Source organism: Erythrolamprus reginae, chromosome 2, assembly GCF_031021105.1.
Source record: "Erythrolamprus reginae isolate rEryReg1 chromosome 2, rEryReg1.hap1, whole genome shotgun sequence".
Taxonomy (NCBI): domain Eukaryota; kingdom Metazoa; phylum Chordata; class Lepidosauria; order Squamata; family Dipsadidae; genus Erythrolamprus; species Erythrolamprus reginae.
In genome coordinates this window covers 354,091,455-354,107,290 of record NC_091951.1, presented here as the reverse complement: position 1 = coordinate 354,107,290, position 15,836 = coordinate 354,091,455, and the positions used below count along the sequence as shown (strand labels likewise).

The 15,836-nt window shown below is 46.0% G+C and overlaps 1 protein-coding gene across 2 annotated transcripts in view; it reads right to left on the bottom strand.

Annotated features, from left to right (window-relative positions):
- CNTFR (ciliary neurotrophic factor receptor) overlaps positions 1 to 15,836 on the bottom strand; it is a 368,226-nt gene that overhangs the window by 6,251 nt on the left and 346,139 nt on the right. For both annotated transcript variants that reach the window (XM_070743665.1, XM_070743666.1), the window contains 2 exons: positions 15,560 to 15,726; positions 10,182 to 10,345 (listed from right to left, as the gene is read on the bottom strand). In XM_070743665.1, the coding sequence (XP_070599766.1) occupies positions 10,182 to 10,345; positions 15,560 to 15,726 (331 nt within the window). The remainder of the gene's footprint in view (positions 1 to 10,181; positions 10,346 to 15,559; positions 15,727 to 15,836) is intronic.

Here is a 15,836-nt window from a genome sequence, read left to right as displayed (position 1 = left end):
GCCTGTGCATTCTGGCATCAATCCACCGATCCTCCTCCAAGTCCGATGACCCACTAATGGGGTCATTCACTAATGGGCTGACTGCATCCATCTCTCTATCTGATCTTTCTTCTTCTTCCACAGTGTTTGACCCTGGCAATGAATCCTCACTGTCCGAAGCTGATGGCAGTAAGACAAGTCTCTGGGAACCTGGGGACTCTCCGAAGTCAACATCCAAATTCCCCGTTGCAGGAGCTGGACCAGAGCCAACCACAACAGTATATTTATTGACTGATTTAACTGTGTATGACTAGGACTGTTCTTGGCTAAGGTATTTGCCAAAGTAAATAATATTTTATACACTTAATATATCTGGATTTTTAAAACTTTGAATAAAAAAAAAATATATATAAAAAATAAAATGTACTATAATAGAAAAAAGAGAACCTATGGGAAGGAATCATTAATATTCTGAAAGGTGGAAAAGGATCCCAACATTATCTTCAATGTTTGAGGGATTGTCCCAGAGAAGAGGAAGGGGTCAGCCTAGTCCCCAAAGCGCCTGAAGGCCGGACAAGAAGCAACAGTTGGAAACTAATCAAAGAGAGAAGCAATCTGAAATTAAGGAGAAACTTCCTAAAGGTGAGGACAATTATCCAGCAGAACCTCTTGCCACCAGAAGTTGTGGGTGCTCCATCACTGGAGGCTTCCAAGAGGAGACTGGACAGCCCTTTAGGGAAGGGTCATCTGCGTGAGCAGGGGGCTGGTCTAGAGGACCTCCCAGGTCCCTTCTGGCTCTATTCTGTTCTAAACAGGGAATGGCTTTGCTGAAGTCACTCCGAAGAAGACGGAAGCATTTGTGGCTGAAAGGATATTAAGAACCAGCGGAAAATGAGGCCCGACAGCCGATAGTCCAGCTGTCAAACGGGCAGAGAGGAAAGAGCCACTCAACGGTGGGAATCTGACGGAGAAGAGACAGTTCAATTGCTGGCAAAGCAACGTCCACAAACAGGACTTGACTCGCTCCGTTGTTGTGGTTTTGCCTCCTTCGGTTGCTTTCCAAGCTTTCGTGACCCAGCGGAGATGATTTTGACAGGACTGTCTGTCACTAACAGCTTCCTGCAGACCTTGTAAGTCCATGCTTATGTCCACAGAGAGGCTACTATTGGTCTTCTTTCTCAATTTGCAGAGCTGCCCTTTTTCTTTTGAGCCCCCTTTGCATTGCAGGAGATCCCGGACAATCTCGATAAGGGCCAAATACCAGGAAGGGTCCAGCAGGAATTTTCCGAGCCAAAACGTGCCATTGAAATGCCTCAGCTCACGGATTGGACCCCCCCCCCAAAGCAGAAGTCTTTTAATATGAAGGTCGCCCAGAAAGTAATGCACCACCCTTTTTTCCCTTCAACAATTATTTATTGATCACAATGAAACATACACACAAGAAAGAACAATGTTTCTTCTACACTCCCTATTTTTCCACATAACCTCCGTCCCGTTCTCCTTCCTCCAGCGAGACACAAGGGCGGGGATGCCCTGTCGGTACCACTCCTTGTTCTGGTCACGAAGCCATTTCCGCACTCTAATGGCCTCCCCCTCTGTGTCCAGCGACTAACCGTACTTCTGTCGACTGCAGATTCCCCATAAACTCTACATAAACGTTGGTGAATGTTCCCAACGGTTTCTTCCCCTGCAGTGAGAAATTCAATGAGGACATGCTGCTTGTAAAGTACATCACTTACAGACACCATTTCAAAACACGGCTGCAGCTACACTATCTCTCTGAAGAAACGTAACATTTACAGGCGCACTCCTGACAATTCAAAGAATGCACATCTAGAGTTTCACATTTGTACTATTACTATAGGCTGAGAAAAAAAAACGTGGTGCATTCCTTTCTGGGCGACCCTCGTAACAAAATGCAAAATGCAGCCACGCGAGTGGTCATGGGCCTTCCTAAATACACCCATGTCTCTCTAACACTCTAACAGCTGCCTAGGTTGCCGAGTGGTTTCTGGACTCAATTCAAAGTGTTGCTTATGACCTATAAAGCCTACATGGCATCGGACCAGATTACTTGGGGGACCGCCTTCTGCCGCACGAATCCCAGCGTCCGGTCAGGCCCCACAGAGTCGGTCTTTCCTGGGTCCCATCAACTACAATGTCGCTTGGTGGGGCCTAGGGGAAGAACCTTCTCTGTGGTGGCCCCGGCCCTCTGGAATCAACTCCCCCCAGAGATTGTACCACCCCCACCCTCCCCGCCTTCCATATGGGGATATTAGACATCAAGCCCTGCCGATGAATGGATGTTTGTTTGTTAGAATGAGAATGACTGTTTTTTTTTTAAATAAATTGGGTTTTTTAGATTAGTTAGTTTAGTTTTAAACATTGGATTTAGGATATTTTGTATAGTTCTTTGTACGCTATAAGCTGCCCTGAGTCTCCGGAGAGGGGCGGAAATCAAATCAAATCAAATCAAATCAAGTCAAGTCAAGTCAAGTCAAGTCAAGTCAAATCAAGTCAAATCAAGTCAAATCAAATCAAATCTCAAATCAAATCAAATCTCAAATCAAATGAAATCAAATCTCAAATCTCAAATCTCAAATCTCAAATCTCAAATCTCAAATCTCAAATCTCAAATCTCAAATCTCAAATCAAATCAAAACAAATCAAATCAAATCAAATCTCAAATCAAATCAAATCAAATCTCAAATCAAATCAAATCTCAAATCAAATCAAATCAAATCAAATCTCAAATCTCAAATCTCAAATCAAATCTCAAATCAAATCTCAAATCAAATCAAATCAAATCTCAAATCAAATCAAATCAAATCAAATCAAATCAAATCAAATCAAATGTCGGTCAGAAAAGGTGCCACTAGGCTCCTGTCCTACATATGCCCACAATATCCCAGCTGTCAGGCCCAATCCATCATTTTGAATTGGAGACTTTGGCCTGCCACAAGTAGAAAAATACTCTGGGAATTGGGGAGGGGTGGTTGCATGAGAGGGAAAGGTACTAGCCACAACAAAGTCTTTCCAGAAGATTCAAGGTCATCCTTTGTTCAGCACCAGCCGGAAGTGCAGGGGAGGATCTTGGACGTTGAGACAACTGGAGTGGGGCACGTGATGGATTTGTGGGTGTGGGGACGAGGGATGAACCTTAATCTGGGTGGAAAAACTATAGGAAAAGTTAATATTGGTTTGACTACACTTCATATCCAACGTGACTCTGTTAATAAATTGGAAGAAGGCCAAAGTTTGGACAATGATTTATTGCTCGGATGTTATTTGGAATGCTGACACCCACATTATCGGGTGCTTTTAATGAGCCGTCACTGGTTTTAATTTATTTTAAGCGTGGAATGGTTTAATGCACCCAATATTTGGCCCTCGTCTGTCCTAGTGTTTCTCCCAAAGAGAGAGCTTGTTTGCAGTGACCGGCTCCCAAGGGTCCAGGCAGGTACGCAGAACTGGGAGAAATATTTTGAATTTTTTTTCTTTTTTTCCCTTCTGGGCTCTGGGTCTGTTTTTCCTATCGCAGTCAATGAGGTTGAATGTGTATCATTTTAGAAGAGCTGTGCGTGCGTGCGTGTGTGTACATATACATACAGTTTATATAGTAGATAATGTATATTAGTGTTTTTCATAGGAAAGTGAACACAAGAACAAGGGGACACAATCTGAAGTTAGTTGGGGGAAAGATCAAAAGCAACGTGAGAAAATATTATTTGACTGAAAGAGTAGTAGATCCTTGGAACAAACTTCCAGCAGACGTGGTTGGTCAATCCATAGCAACTGAATTGAAACATGCCTGGGATAAACACAGATCCATTGTAACATAAAATACAGGAAATAGTATAAGGGCAGACTAGATTGACCATGAGGTCTTTTTCTGCCATCAGTCTTCTATGTGTCTATATTTTTGTGTGCAGCTCCGAGCTCTGAGTGTGTTTCCCAAGCGAGACTGATGCCGAGCAGCTCTTCCCAGAGCCACAGATGGAGTGGCGTGTGCTGGTGGTTCTGGCTCCTCCTCTTCCTCGCTTGGTTCCTGCCTCCTCTGCCAGCCCCGATCTCAGGAAAGCAGGCGAAGCTCCATTAAACGATTGATAATCTGTCTCGTAAGTTCGGGGAACAACTGATCCGACTGAGTTCCCCCCTCTCTCCCATTCCATCTGTGTTCTCCCCGCCCCGGAATGGTGTCCCGCTTTGCTGAGGTCACTTTACCCTTGGAGGTCCTCTGGAAGTTGGAAACAGCCTGTTTACCAAGTTATGGTGAGCCCAGTAGGCTGATGTTTCACCCTCCCCAGGCTCCAAAGGCTCCCCTGGAGCTAGAGGAGGGTAAAAACGCCCTCCCCATCCCCATGCTTGCTCTCTGGAAGCCAAAAACATCCTCCCAGAGCCTCTGTGGGAGCCAGAAATTAGCTGGCCAGCACACACAGGCACATTGGAGCTGAGCTAAGACAACGGCTCGTGTGCCAGTAGATATGGCTTCACATACCACCTGTGGCGCCCATGCCATAGGTTCGCCATCACTGTCCTACTCTGTACTGTGTGCTATTGTTTGCTGCAAAAAACTCTACTCCCAGTGGCAAAAAAAGCTCATTTCCTGGGGTCATGTGCCCCACTATTTGAGAAGCCCTGGGCCTAAGGAAGGCAAGGCTTAAAAGAGAGGGCTGTGCTCCCAATACACAACGATTTACTCTCCAAAGCAAAGGTGTGTGTGTGTCCGACAAAGGAGGGGAGACACAGGATGGTGCACAGATGACCCATTGTTGCACCCGGTCCGTCTGCAAGTGGTGAATAATTTTGCTCCAGAGATTTCAGAGCAGGCGGCAGTGGGAAAGGAAGGGGAGATGAACAGGATATGTGCAGAAGAGGCAGAGAGAGAGACAGGAGATCAGATAGCTGGAGAGAGGACGGATAATGGAGAGAGCAAATACACACACAAGCTTATCTTCGGCTGTGTTGACTGGAGGTCTGATTGTTTGGAGTGTGACAGACGGTGGGATAAAGGAAAACTAATAGAGGCACCCAAAGCTCCGATTATTCCTACCAACAAGGAAAAAAAATCAGCCTCTTGAGAATTGAGAAGGGAGCGAGATTAGCAGAGAAATTGTTAGGACTCTGACCATAACTGCTATGGACTATGGATATTGGCTGCAGGTGTTGCAGACTGCCACAGGAGGGAGCTAGAGTTTATATCTTATTCATCCTCTCTGTTTCTCTTTGCCTGGATACTCACTCTTAGGTTTGTTCTGCAATGTCTCTGCAACTCTCTGCAATCTCTCTATGTTGTAGTCATGTACATCAGCTAAAATGTGTTTAGGCTTGATATGTTTGTTTACTGATTTTGACAATGACAACTGATAAGAAAGACTATACAATTGTATTTGGATTGTTATTCTGACTTATTTATTAATTGGACTTGACTTATCATGTGTATGACTTTAGACTGTATCTGAATATGTCATTTCTCCAAGTAAACTTTAATTCAAATTAGTGTATCTGTGTGTGGCTGAGTAGTTTATTAATTAATTAATTAATTTATTCATTTATTAAATTTGTATGCTGCCCCTCTCTGTAGACTCGGGGTGGTCTCCATTAGTTATTATTAGTTATTCACAACTAATCGCAATCTAAAAGTTTCAGTATGTGCACAACCTCCGCTCAAACATTAACAGAAATCGTCTTCACATCTGATTAATATTGTTGTTTGGTGAATCCGTTGTAAGAGAGAGAGGAAGAGAAACAGTGGCAGTTTGAGATACACAATCAATTGTGTTAAGATACACAGACAACACCAGCTGGTAAAGCCAACATAAAGAGGAGCCAGGATGGCTCATTATGAAAGTGAAAAAAGAAAGGAAGAAAAATTGGGGTGATCGTTAAATATTAAAGCGGATAAGAGGAATGACCTCCAGCATAATTTGCAAACTCCGGTAAGCGTAGATGGTAGTTAAGACTGCAGAAAGAATTTATTTTATAACTGGTTGGAAGGGAAGAATAGAAAGAAAAAAAAGATGTATAAATGTATATATTGATAGTTAAAAAATGACTGTAGGACTTCATAAGTTTGGATATAACAGACAGCTATATTTATTAACAGATTTATAGAGAAAAACTGTAAAGGAAATACAGTTTGTAAGATTTATATATAAATGAAAATTTAACGTTAAGACAATTTATTGTAGAAGTACATAGGAGGTTTTATATGTATATTTGTAAATATATTGTTTGCTTTGTTTGATGTTCATTTGTATTTTATATTTTTAATGTCTTTTTAAATGTTTATACTTTATAAAAACTATTTTAATTTAAAAAAAAAGACTGCAGAAAGAATAATTGCAACCAGCAATCAGAGAAGACAACCTCTATACTGCAGGGGTCAGAAGGAGGGCTGAGAAAAGATCCTGTTTCAACTCCTCCCCTTGAGATGGTGCCACAGGACCAAAGAACAAAAGCAGTCCCTCCCTCCACCCACTCGTGCCATCACTCCACCAAACACCTAATTCTCACAGCTGATACAATACAATGATAAATACAATGATATCAATAAAGGGGGTTTGTAGTTCAGGGATTTTGTTGCAGTGAAAAGCAACAAAGACGATTAGGAGATAAATGGAGGCTAAAACATATGAAGAACGGTTGCAGGAACTGGGCATGGCTAGTTCAATGGAAAGAAGGACCAGGGGAGACAGGAGAGCAGCCTTCCAACATCTCAGCGGTTGCCCCAAAGAAGAGGGAGTCAAGCTATTCTTCAAAGCACCTGAGGGTAGAACAAGAAGCAATGGGTGGAAACTAAACAAGGAGAGAAGCAACCTACAACTAAGGAGAAATTTCCTGAGAGTCAGAACAGTTGATCAGTGGAACAGAAGTTGCCTCCAGAAGTTGTGACTTTCTCCAACACTGGAAGTGTTTAAGCAGATGTTGGATAACCATCTGTCTGAAGTGGTTTAGGGTTTCCTGCCTAGACAGGGGGTTGGACTAGAAGACCTCCAAGGTCCCTTCCAACTCCTCTGTTATTCTATTCTATTATAATGAAAAGAAGGACCAGGGGAAGAAGTCTCCCAATATCTCAGGGGTTATTGCCCCAAAGAAGAGGGAGTCAAGTTATTCTCCAAAGCACCTGAGAGTAGAACGAAAAAGCAATGGGTGGAAACTCAACAAGAAGGTGCTTGAGGTGGGGGTGACCCTGTTCTCTCTTCCCAGACAGGGCAGGTGAGTGAGGGTCTCAGAATGGGGGCTGGGCTGAATAGCTGCATGATTGGCAATACATGTGTGTTAGTACTGTGTAAATAACTGATTGGGTTTGGCAATATATAAAACAAGCCAACAATCAGAATGGCGTTGCAACCGGTACGGTCCAATACGGTGTCCTGATGATGAAAATGTGGCTGCAAGCACAACTCTAGCTGACCAGCGGGCAAGTGCACGCATGGGCTTGAGAATCAGCTTCTTCATATATGCCAGGAGACAAATTTTGCGCAAAGACATGTGCACGCGCAAGATTTCGGGCAATTTTGCTTCTGAGCATACGCGGAAACAAAAATATCACCAAAAAGCACATGTCCTCACACAAGATTTGCCTTCCAGTGCAAGTGCAGAAGCCGAATCTCATGCTAGCCCATGCCCATCCGCTGGACACATGTACACCTGCGCCGGTCACTGGTGCCGTTCTGGTAGTGCTGGCGAAGAGGAACCCCCGCCTGCCAATAATGTATGCTTTAATGTATTGAAACACTATTGCTTTAAGAGTTAGTGTTACAGATGGCCACAAGAGGGAGCCAGAGGCTATTTCTGCTATGCTTTCTGTGACTGCTGCAGTAGAAACTCTGTGTTCAAATGCTCATTTATGTATTTGTAAGCTGAACAAGTAATACTTATAATATTGTATATGTATTGAGAGTTATTGACTGATTTACCTGTGCAAGTCTAGGACTGTTCTCGACTGAGACATTTGCCAAAGTAAATAATATTTTATACACTTAATGTATCTGGTTTGTCTGACTGAACCATGACAAGTATCTCTGGCCGATCAGCTGGACATCTGCTAGAACTCCACGTTTCCTCTGTGTATCGTTGACTACTCAGAGATTGCTCTGCACCCTCCTTAGCAGTGTGGGAGCCAGGATGCCAAGATGGGGGTGGGGGGGGGGGTGGGCAGAGGGGAGGGGGCTGAGTTAACCAAAGGAGCCTGCAAAATAGAACCAGGCTATTAGCGGTCCATTAGTCAAAGATATCCCGTTGCATCCTAGGTAATCCATTAAACCCAACATCGGAGTGCATTAGGAAGGCATTCGGCTCAGGGAGGAAGTCGGGGCAATCTGGCTTGAATTACAAAGTTAAAAGCCGGGGGGGGGGGGGGAGGGGCAGGAGAGGAGGAAGAAAACGATGCCCTAAATATTTAATGCCGGGTGTTGGAGGAGACTGAACAGGGCAGAGAAGGGAAATTGGGAGGCCGAAGCAGCCTCCATCTCGCAGGCACAGAAACAAAGGACCAGCCTGCCCCACCTGCCATGGGAGGGTGTCGTGGTGTCAAGGTTCCAGGGAGGATCCGAACTAAGTGCCCCTCAAAGTCCCCAATTATTGCCGGGGCCCTCCTGGCACCCACACTGGGAAGCCTGGATCTGAGCTTCCCACCCAGTTGAAAGTTCACACCCCACCCACAAGCTTCTCACGTTGCCCACTCAGATTGTGCCAGCGTGGCCAGTCCTCCTTCCACTTCCACCCAGGTGGATGGGAGTAGGATGGCCTTGAACCTCTCAAAGAAAGGATGCTTTGTGGCTGTATCGGCTCCCTCCTGAAAATCACCCCTCCCAGGTGACCATAAACATCAGGCAAACCGTTGATTGATCCCCAACTGCTGCACCGGCTTGACCCATGAGTTGGTTGGGGGCTCTGGAGAAGTATTGGGACGGAGGGGGGTCTCAAAGGGGCCTGGACTACAGGACGGAAGAGATGTGGATCCAGTGTGAGAAAAGTAGCAACGCATGGGGATTGACTGACCGATGCCTTAGTGGCAGGCGGGGGCTCCTACAGCTCTGGGTGATCAGTGGGCACACACACACACACACGTCCGAGCGATATTTGGCTTCTGCGCATGCACAGGAAATGAAATCTTGTGAGAGGATGTGCAGCTGCGTGAGATTTTGAAGGCTCTTTCGCTTCTGTGCATGCGTGGAAGCAAAAAACCGCTGAAAATTGCTAAAATCTCTTGCGCGTGTGTCGTCTCGCAAGATTTTGCTATCTGCACATGTGCAGAAGACAAATCTTGCTCAGGACGCCCCCGCCCACCGGTCACTGAGAGCTGTACATGCAACGCCATTTTCAGTGAGCCTGGGTGGCACAGTGGTGAGAGGGCAGCCCTGCAAGCTCCTGCTGCTGGTCACTGACTAAGACCAGTTTGGCAGATGGAATCTCAGGAGGCTCCAGGTGGGCTCAGCCTTCCCTCCTTCCCAGGTGGGTCAAATGAGGACCCCGATGGTTGGGGGCAAGAGGCTGGTTCTCTGCAAACCGCTTAGAGGGGGGTGGAAAAGCACTGGGAAGCGGTAGATAAGTCTAAGTGCTTTTGCTATTGCTATTGTTATTGCTATTTCTTTCTTTCTTTCTTTTTCCTTCCTTCCTTCCTTCCTTCCTTCCTTCCCTTCCTTCTTTCCCTTCCACCTAAGAGCCAGAGTGGAGCAGTAGTTATAGTGCAGCACTGCAGGCTACTTATACTGACTGCTGGCTATAGTTCAGCAGTTCAAATCTTAGCACTGGCTCCAGGTGGACTCAGCCTTCCCTCCTTTCCAGGTGGGTCAAATGCAGACCCAGATTGTTGGGGGCAAGAGGCTGATTGTGTAAACTGCTTAGACAGGGCTGTGAAAGCACTAGGAAGCAGTATAGAAATGCTATTTTAATTGCTAATGGCAGGTCACAGTCACTTTAGGATGAAGGTCGCCCCACCTCCCCACCAGATATATTTTCATTCTGCCCAGAGAGAGAAATAACCGCCTTTACCTAGGATCGAACTCACAGCCTCCTGCTTCTGAAGCTCCACCCCTAGGCCACTGCAATGCTCAGCCTGAGGAATCTGGGCCTTCTTTTTAAAAGCATTTTCCCCATGGCAAAAGCAAAGGGCCCACCTGCATTCTGCCAAGCCTCTGGCTCTTTGCCCCCACCCCCAAAAGGAAACCTGGGAGAGGGGGGGAGATGGCACTCACGTGCTGCCAGTGGTCGATGATGAGCGGTCGGTATCTCAGGAAGAACTTGAGGGGGAAGGAGTCCGGGTCCGGCCAGGAGGACGGGTACTGCCATGTCACCAGCAGCCTCCGGGCATTGTTGGGGACGGGCTTGGCAATCACATTTTCGGGGGGATCAGGTTTTACTGTTCAGGGAAGGAAAAGAGAAGAAGAAGAAGAAGAACGTGGTGAAAAAGGAGGTTCAGGTGCATCTCCATAATGGCAGAGCTGCCCAACCTTAGAAACACAGAAGACTGACGGCAGAAAAAGACCTCCTGGTCCACCCAGTCTGCCCTTATGCTATTTCCTGTATTTTATCTTAGGATGGATCTATGTTTATCCCAGGCATGTTTCAATTCAGTTACTGTGGATTTACCGACCACGTCTGCTGGAAGTTTGTTCCAAACATCTACTACTCTTTCAGTCAAATCATATTTTCTCACGTTGCTTCTGATCTTTCCCCCAACTCACCTCAGATTGTGGCCCCTTGTCCTTGGGTTCACTTTCCTATTAAAAACACTTCCCTCCTGAACCTTATTTAACCCTTTAAGATATTTAAATGTTTCAATCATGTTCCCCCCTTTCCCTTCTGTCCTCCAGACTAGACAGATGGAGTCCATGAAGTCTTTCCTGATAAGTTTGATGCTTAAGACCTTTCACCATTCTTGTAGCCCGTCTTTGGACCCATTCAATTTTGTCAATATCTTTTTGTAGGTGAGGTCTGCAGAACTGGACACAGTATTCCTAATGCACTCTATGTAGCAGGATTACAATCTCCCTCTTCCTGCTTGTTATATCTCTAGCTATGCAGCCAAGCATCCTACTTGCTTTCCCTACCACCTGACTGCGCTGTTCACCCATTTTGAGACTGTCAGAAATCACGACCCCTAAATCCTTCTCTTCTGAAGTTTTTGCTAACACAGAACTGCCAATACAATACTCAGATTGAGGATTCCTTTTCCCCAAGTGCATCATTTTACATTTGGAAACATTAAACTGCAGTTTCCATTGCTTTGACCACTTATCTAGTAAAGCTCTCCCTTGTGGGGTGCCTCAGGGGTCGGTCCTCTCCCCCCTGCTATTTAACATCTACATGAAACCACTGGGTGAGATCATCCAAGGACATGGGGTGAGGTATCATCAATACGCCGATGATACCCAGCTTTACATCTCCACCCCATGCCCAGTCAACGAAGCAGTGGAAGTGATGTGCCGGTGCCTGGAGGCTGTTGGGGCCTGGATGGGTGTCAACAGACTCAAGCTCAACCCGAATAAGACGGAGTGGCTGTGGGTTTTGCCTCCCAAGGACAATCTCATCTGTCCGTCCATTACCCTGGGGGGGATTATTGACCCCCTCAGAGAGGGTCCGCAACTTGGGCGTCCTCCTCGATCCACAGCTCACATTAGAAAACCATCTCTCAGCTGTGGCGAGGGGGGCGTTTGCCCAGGTTCACCTGGTGCACCAGTTGCGGCCCTATCTGGACCGGGACTCATTGCTCACAGTCACTCATGCCCTCATCACCTCGAGGTTCGACTACTGTAATGCTCTCTACATGGGGCTACCTTTGAAAAGTGTTCGGAAACTTCAGATCGTGCAGAATGCAGCTGCGAGAGCAGTCATGGACTTACCCAGGTATGCCCATGTTTCACCATCACTCCGCAGTCTGCATTGGCTGCCGATCAGTTTCCGGTCACAATTCAAAGTGTTGGTTATTACCTTTAAAGCCCTTCATGGCATTGGACCAGAATATCTCCGAGACCGCCTTCTGCCGCACGAATCCCAGCGACCGATTAGGTCCCACAGAGTGGGCCTTCTCCGGGTCCCGTCAACTAAACAATGTCGGTTGGCGGGCCCCAGGGGAAGAGCCTTCTCTGTGGCGGCACCGGCCCTCTGGAACCAACTCCCCCCGGAGATCAGAACTGCCCCTACTCTTCCTGCCTTCCGTAAACTCCTCAAAACCCACCTTTGCCGTCAGGCATGGGGAAATTAAACATCTCCCCCTGGGCACGTTTAATTTATACATGGTATGCTTGTGTGAGTGTCTGTTAGCATATAGGGTTTTTTAAATCTTTAAATATTTTAATTAATTGGATTATTATGATTTGTTTTCACTGTTGTGAGCCGCCCCAAGTCTTCGGAGAGGGGCGGCATACAAATCCAAATAATAAACAAATAAAATAAAAAGCTAAATCATTTGCCATATTACAGACACCTCCAGGAATATCAACCCTATTGCACACTCTATAACATTCTATTCTAACTTGCTGGGGCCGACTTCCCAAAATCGACTCACCCCAGTCAACTCAGCATGGGACAATTCATTGTGGCTAACTTGCCAGAGGACAATTCAATGCAGAATAACTCGATGCAAGATAATTGTATTGTTATCGGCTCCTGTTCCTTTGACCTTATTTTAATTTCAAGGTGAATGACAAAAATTAAAATATGATGAAAGAAACAGTGATGGGTAACAGTACAATTATCCCATGGCCAGGAAAATTTATCCCTTTCAGAAAAATGACTGCCCGGTCTCTTTTAAGATAAAATACAGGAAATAGTATCAGCGCAGACTGGATGGACCATGAGGTCTTTTTCTGCCGTCAATCTTCTATGTTTCTATATTTCTAGAGTTGGAAGGGACCTTGGAGGTCTTCTAGTGCAACCCCCTGCTTAGGCAGGAAATCCTACACCACTTCAGACAGATGGTTATATAATGTTATGCTGGGATTCACATTAGGAGCCCCAATTAAGTCAGAAATGTAAATTCAAACACAAACGCTGTTGTAAAGTAAACAGAGAGTCGGTTTATCAAAACAAAAGTATTGTACGCACGCACTTTAAAACAGCCAAAGTGCTCTCCCATAAACCACAAGCCTTGAATGCTGCGAAAAGCAAAAACAATACAGAGCAGATAAAGGCAGCTGTGAAGGCGTCACAGCCACCCCCTTTCAAGAGTCCACAAAATGTACTTGGATGTGAAATATCCAAAATGTCTTTGTAAATCCCGAAACAGCCCAAATCAAACAACACTCGTCCTTCTCCAAATGGATAATCTCCCACGCACTCTCTCAGCAACACTGACAATTTATCAGCAGCCCCATTAGCCTAGTTGCCCCAGCCACAGGTGTTCTCCCTTATCTTCTATAATACTTGCGCAGTTGTTCCCTTCTCATCATAAACCTGCGCCTGTGAGCATCTATGAATCCATCTTCCTCTGAGTCTGATGATGATGACTCACTAATGGGGTCATTAGCTAATGGTCTGCCTGCCTCACCATCCAATCCTGCTTCACTCCCAGAGTCTGCCCTTGACACAGAGTCTTCACTGTCCGATGCTGTTGGCAGTAAAACCGGTCTCTGAGAACGTGGGGATTCTCCCAAACCAACATCCACAGTCCTCGGAGCAGGAGCTGGCCCAGAGCCAACCACAACACATAACATCTTAACATTTTCCTGTGTTGGAGCATTCCCAACTGAATGGTGGTGGGACTCTCCTGCTCGAGTAGTAGGCTGGTCTAGAAGACCTCCAAGGTCCCTTCCAGCTCTATTGATATTATTCTGTTAATTCTGAGCTGCAAAGTCTCCCTTTCTTGGGTCAATCAGGTGGACGGTGTTGCAGAGATCTCCGTGGCTGCGCAGACAAGGCGGCTAAGTCAGCTTTGGCAGGGAGGAAAAGAGAGCCATATAAATGCATTAGCGTCTCCTTGTATTTACTCTGAAGCTGCCCAGCTGAGCAGATCCTAGTGAAAACACAAAGGAACAAACAAGAGAATTTTGTTCGTAGACGCCTTGAAAGGGATTGACCATCTGGAATGAAGCCTCCTCCCGAGTCTGGGAATTCGTTTACAGGTTGGATTAACCTGAAACATGAAAGCGGCTGCCTCCTGCAATCATCAGGCAGAGACTAAATGGGTTCTTTCTACGGGGAAGGCAGGAAGGTTTCGGGGATTTTATTGTTTTGTAAAGCTTCCCAGAGTTACTTTTGGAGAGTGATACGGGTCGCATATCAATCGAACCAAAGGATAGAAATGCTTTAAAAAGTTGGCTCCCACTCTGTTCTTTCATGTATGCCCTTAATTTTTACTAGGTAGAATAAAAAGTGAGAAAAAAGGAGGCACGTCAATGAGTTACTTACAAAGGTTGAAAGATGGCAGTGTGTAATAAAAACCAGTTGCCACACTTGAAAATGTCTGTGCGTGCGTGTGTGCTTAAACATTTAGAAACATAGAAACATGGAAGATTGACGGCAGAAAAAGACCTCATGGTCCACCTCGTCTGCCCTCATACTATTCCCTGTATTTTATCTTAGGATGGATCGATGTTTATCCCAGGCATGTTTACATTCAGTGACTGTGGAATCACCAACCACGTCTGCTGGAAGATTTTTCCAAGCATCTACTACTCTTTCAGTCAAACCATATTTTCTCATGTTGCGTCTGATCTTTCTCCCAACTAACCTCAGATTGTGCCCCCTTGTTCTTGGGTTCACTTTCCTATTTCTCCTGAACCTTATTTAACCCTCAACATCCTTTTTATAGTGTGGTGATCAGAACTGGTGTAGTCTACTCCAGGTGTACTCTAACTAAGAGTTTATAGAGTGGTAATAGTAATATGAGGTATGAGTCTTGGTGGTGCAGTGGTTAGAGCACAGTACTGCAAGCTACTTCTGCTAAGTACCAGCTGCCACCAGTTTGGTAGATCGAATCTCAGTGGGCTCAAGGTTGACTCAGCCTTCCCTCCTTCCAAGATGGATCAAATGAGGACCCAGATTTTTGGGGGCAAGAGGCTGATTCTGTCAACTGCTTAGAGAGGGCTGGAAAGCACTGTGAAGCAGTTTATGAGTCCAAATGCTATTGCTATGGATGGAAGGTAGGGAGTGAGGGAAAGAAGGTGGAAGGAAAGAAGGAAGGAAGGAAGGAAGGAAGGAAGGAAAGAAGGGAGGAAGGAAGGAAGGAAGGAAGGAGCCTCTGTGGCACAATGGTTAGAGTGCAGCCCTGCAGGCTACTTCTGCTGACTGCTAGCTGTAGTTCAGCAGTTCAAATCTCACCACCGGCTCCAAGTTGACTCAGCCTTCCATATTTCCAAGGTGGGTCAAATATTGTCAGATTATTGGGGACAAATATGCTGATTCTGTCAACCGCTTAGAGAGGGCTGTCAAAGCACCAGGAAGCGGTATATATGTCTACATGCTATAATGCTATAATTCACATGATTGTGAGCTGCAGCCTCTAAGCCGTGGGGCGCCCTTCCTGCCCCCTCCCTTGCTGCTCCTTGAAGGCTTTCCCCCATTTCTGAAGCCCCCTCCCCTTCCTTGTGATCCTGGGGGAGCACATGGGGAGAGGGCTGCCTGCTCCACATACCTATTGAGAACTCGTCGAAGGAGGTGGAGGTGAAGCTGCTGCCCAGGGCGTTGCTGACAGTCAAGGTCACCTTGTACTTCTTGGTGGAGAAGAGGTGGGGGTAGCGGATGTAGCACCGGTTCTTGGGGCCCGGGTCCTTCTCGCAGGTGATCTCCTGGGAGTCGTGTCTGGAGGGGGGGGGGAGAAAAAGGAGGAAGGTTGGAGGCCAGGGAGAAGCATGCACGCCAAAGAGGGGACCTTTGCCCAGGTTCACCTGGTGGACCAGTTGTGGCCCTAT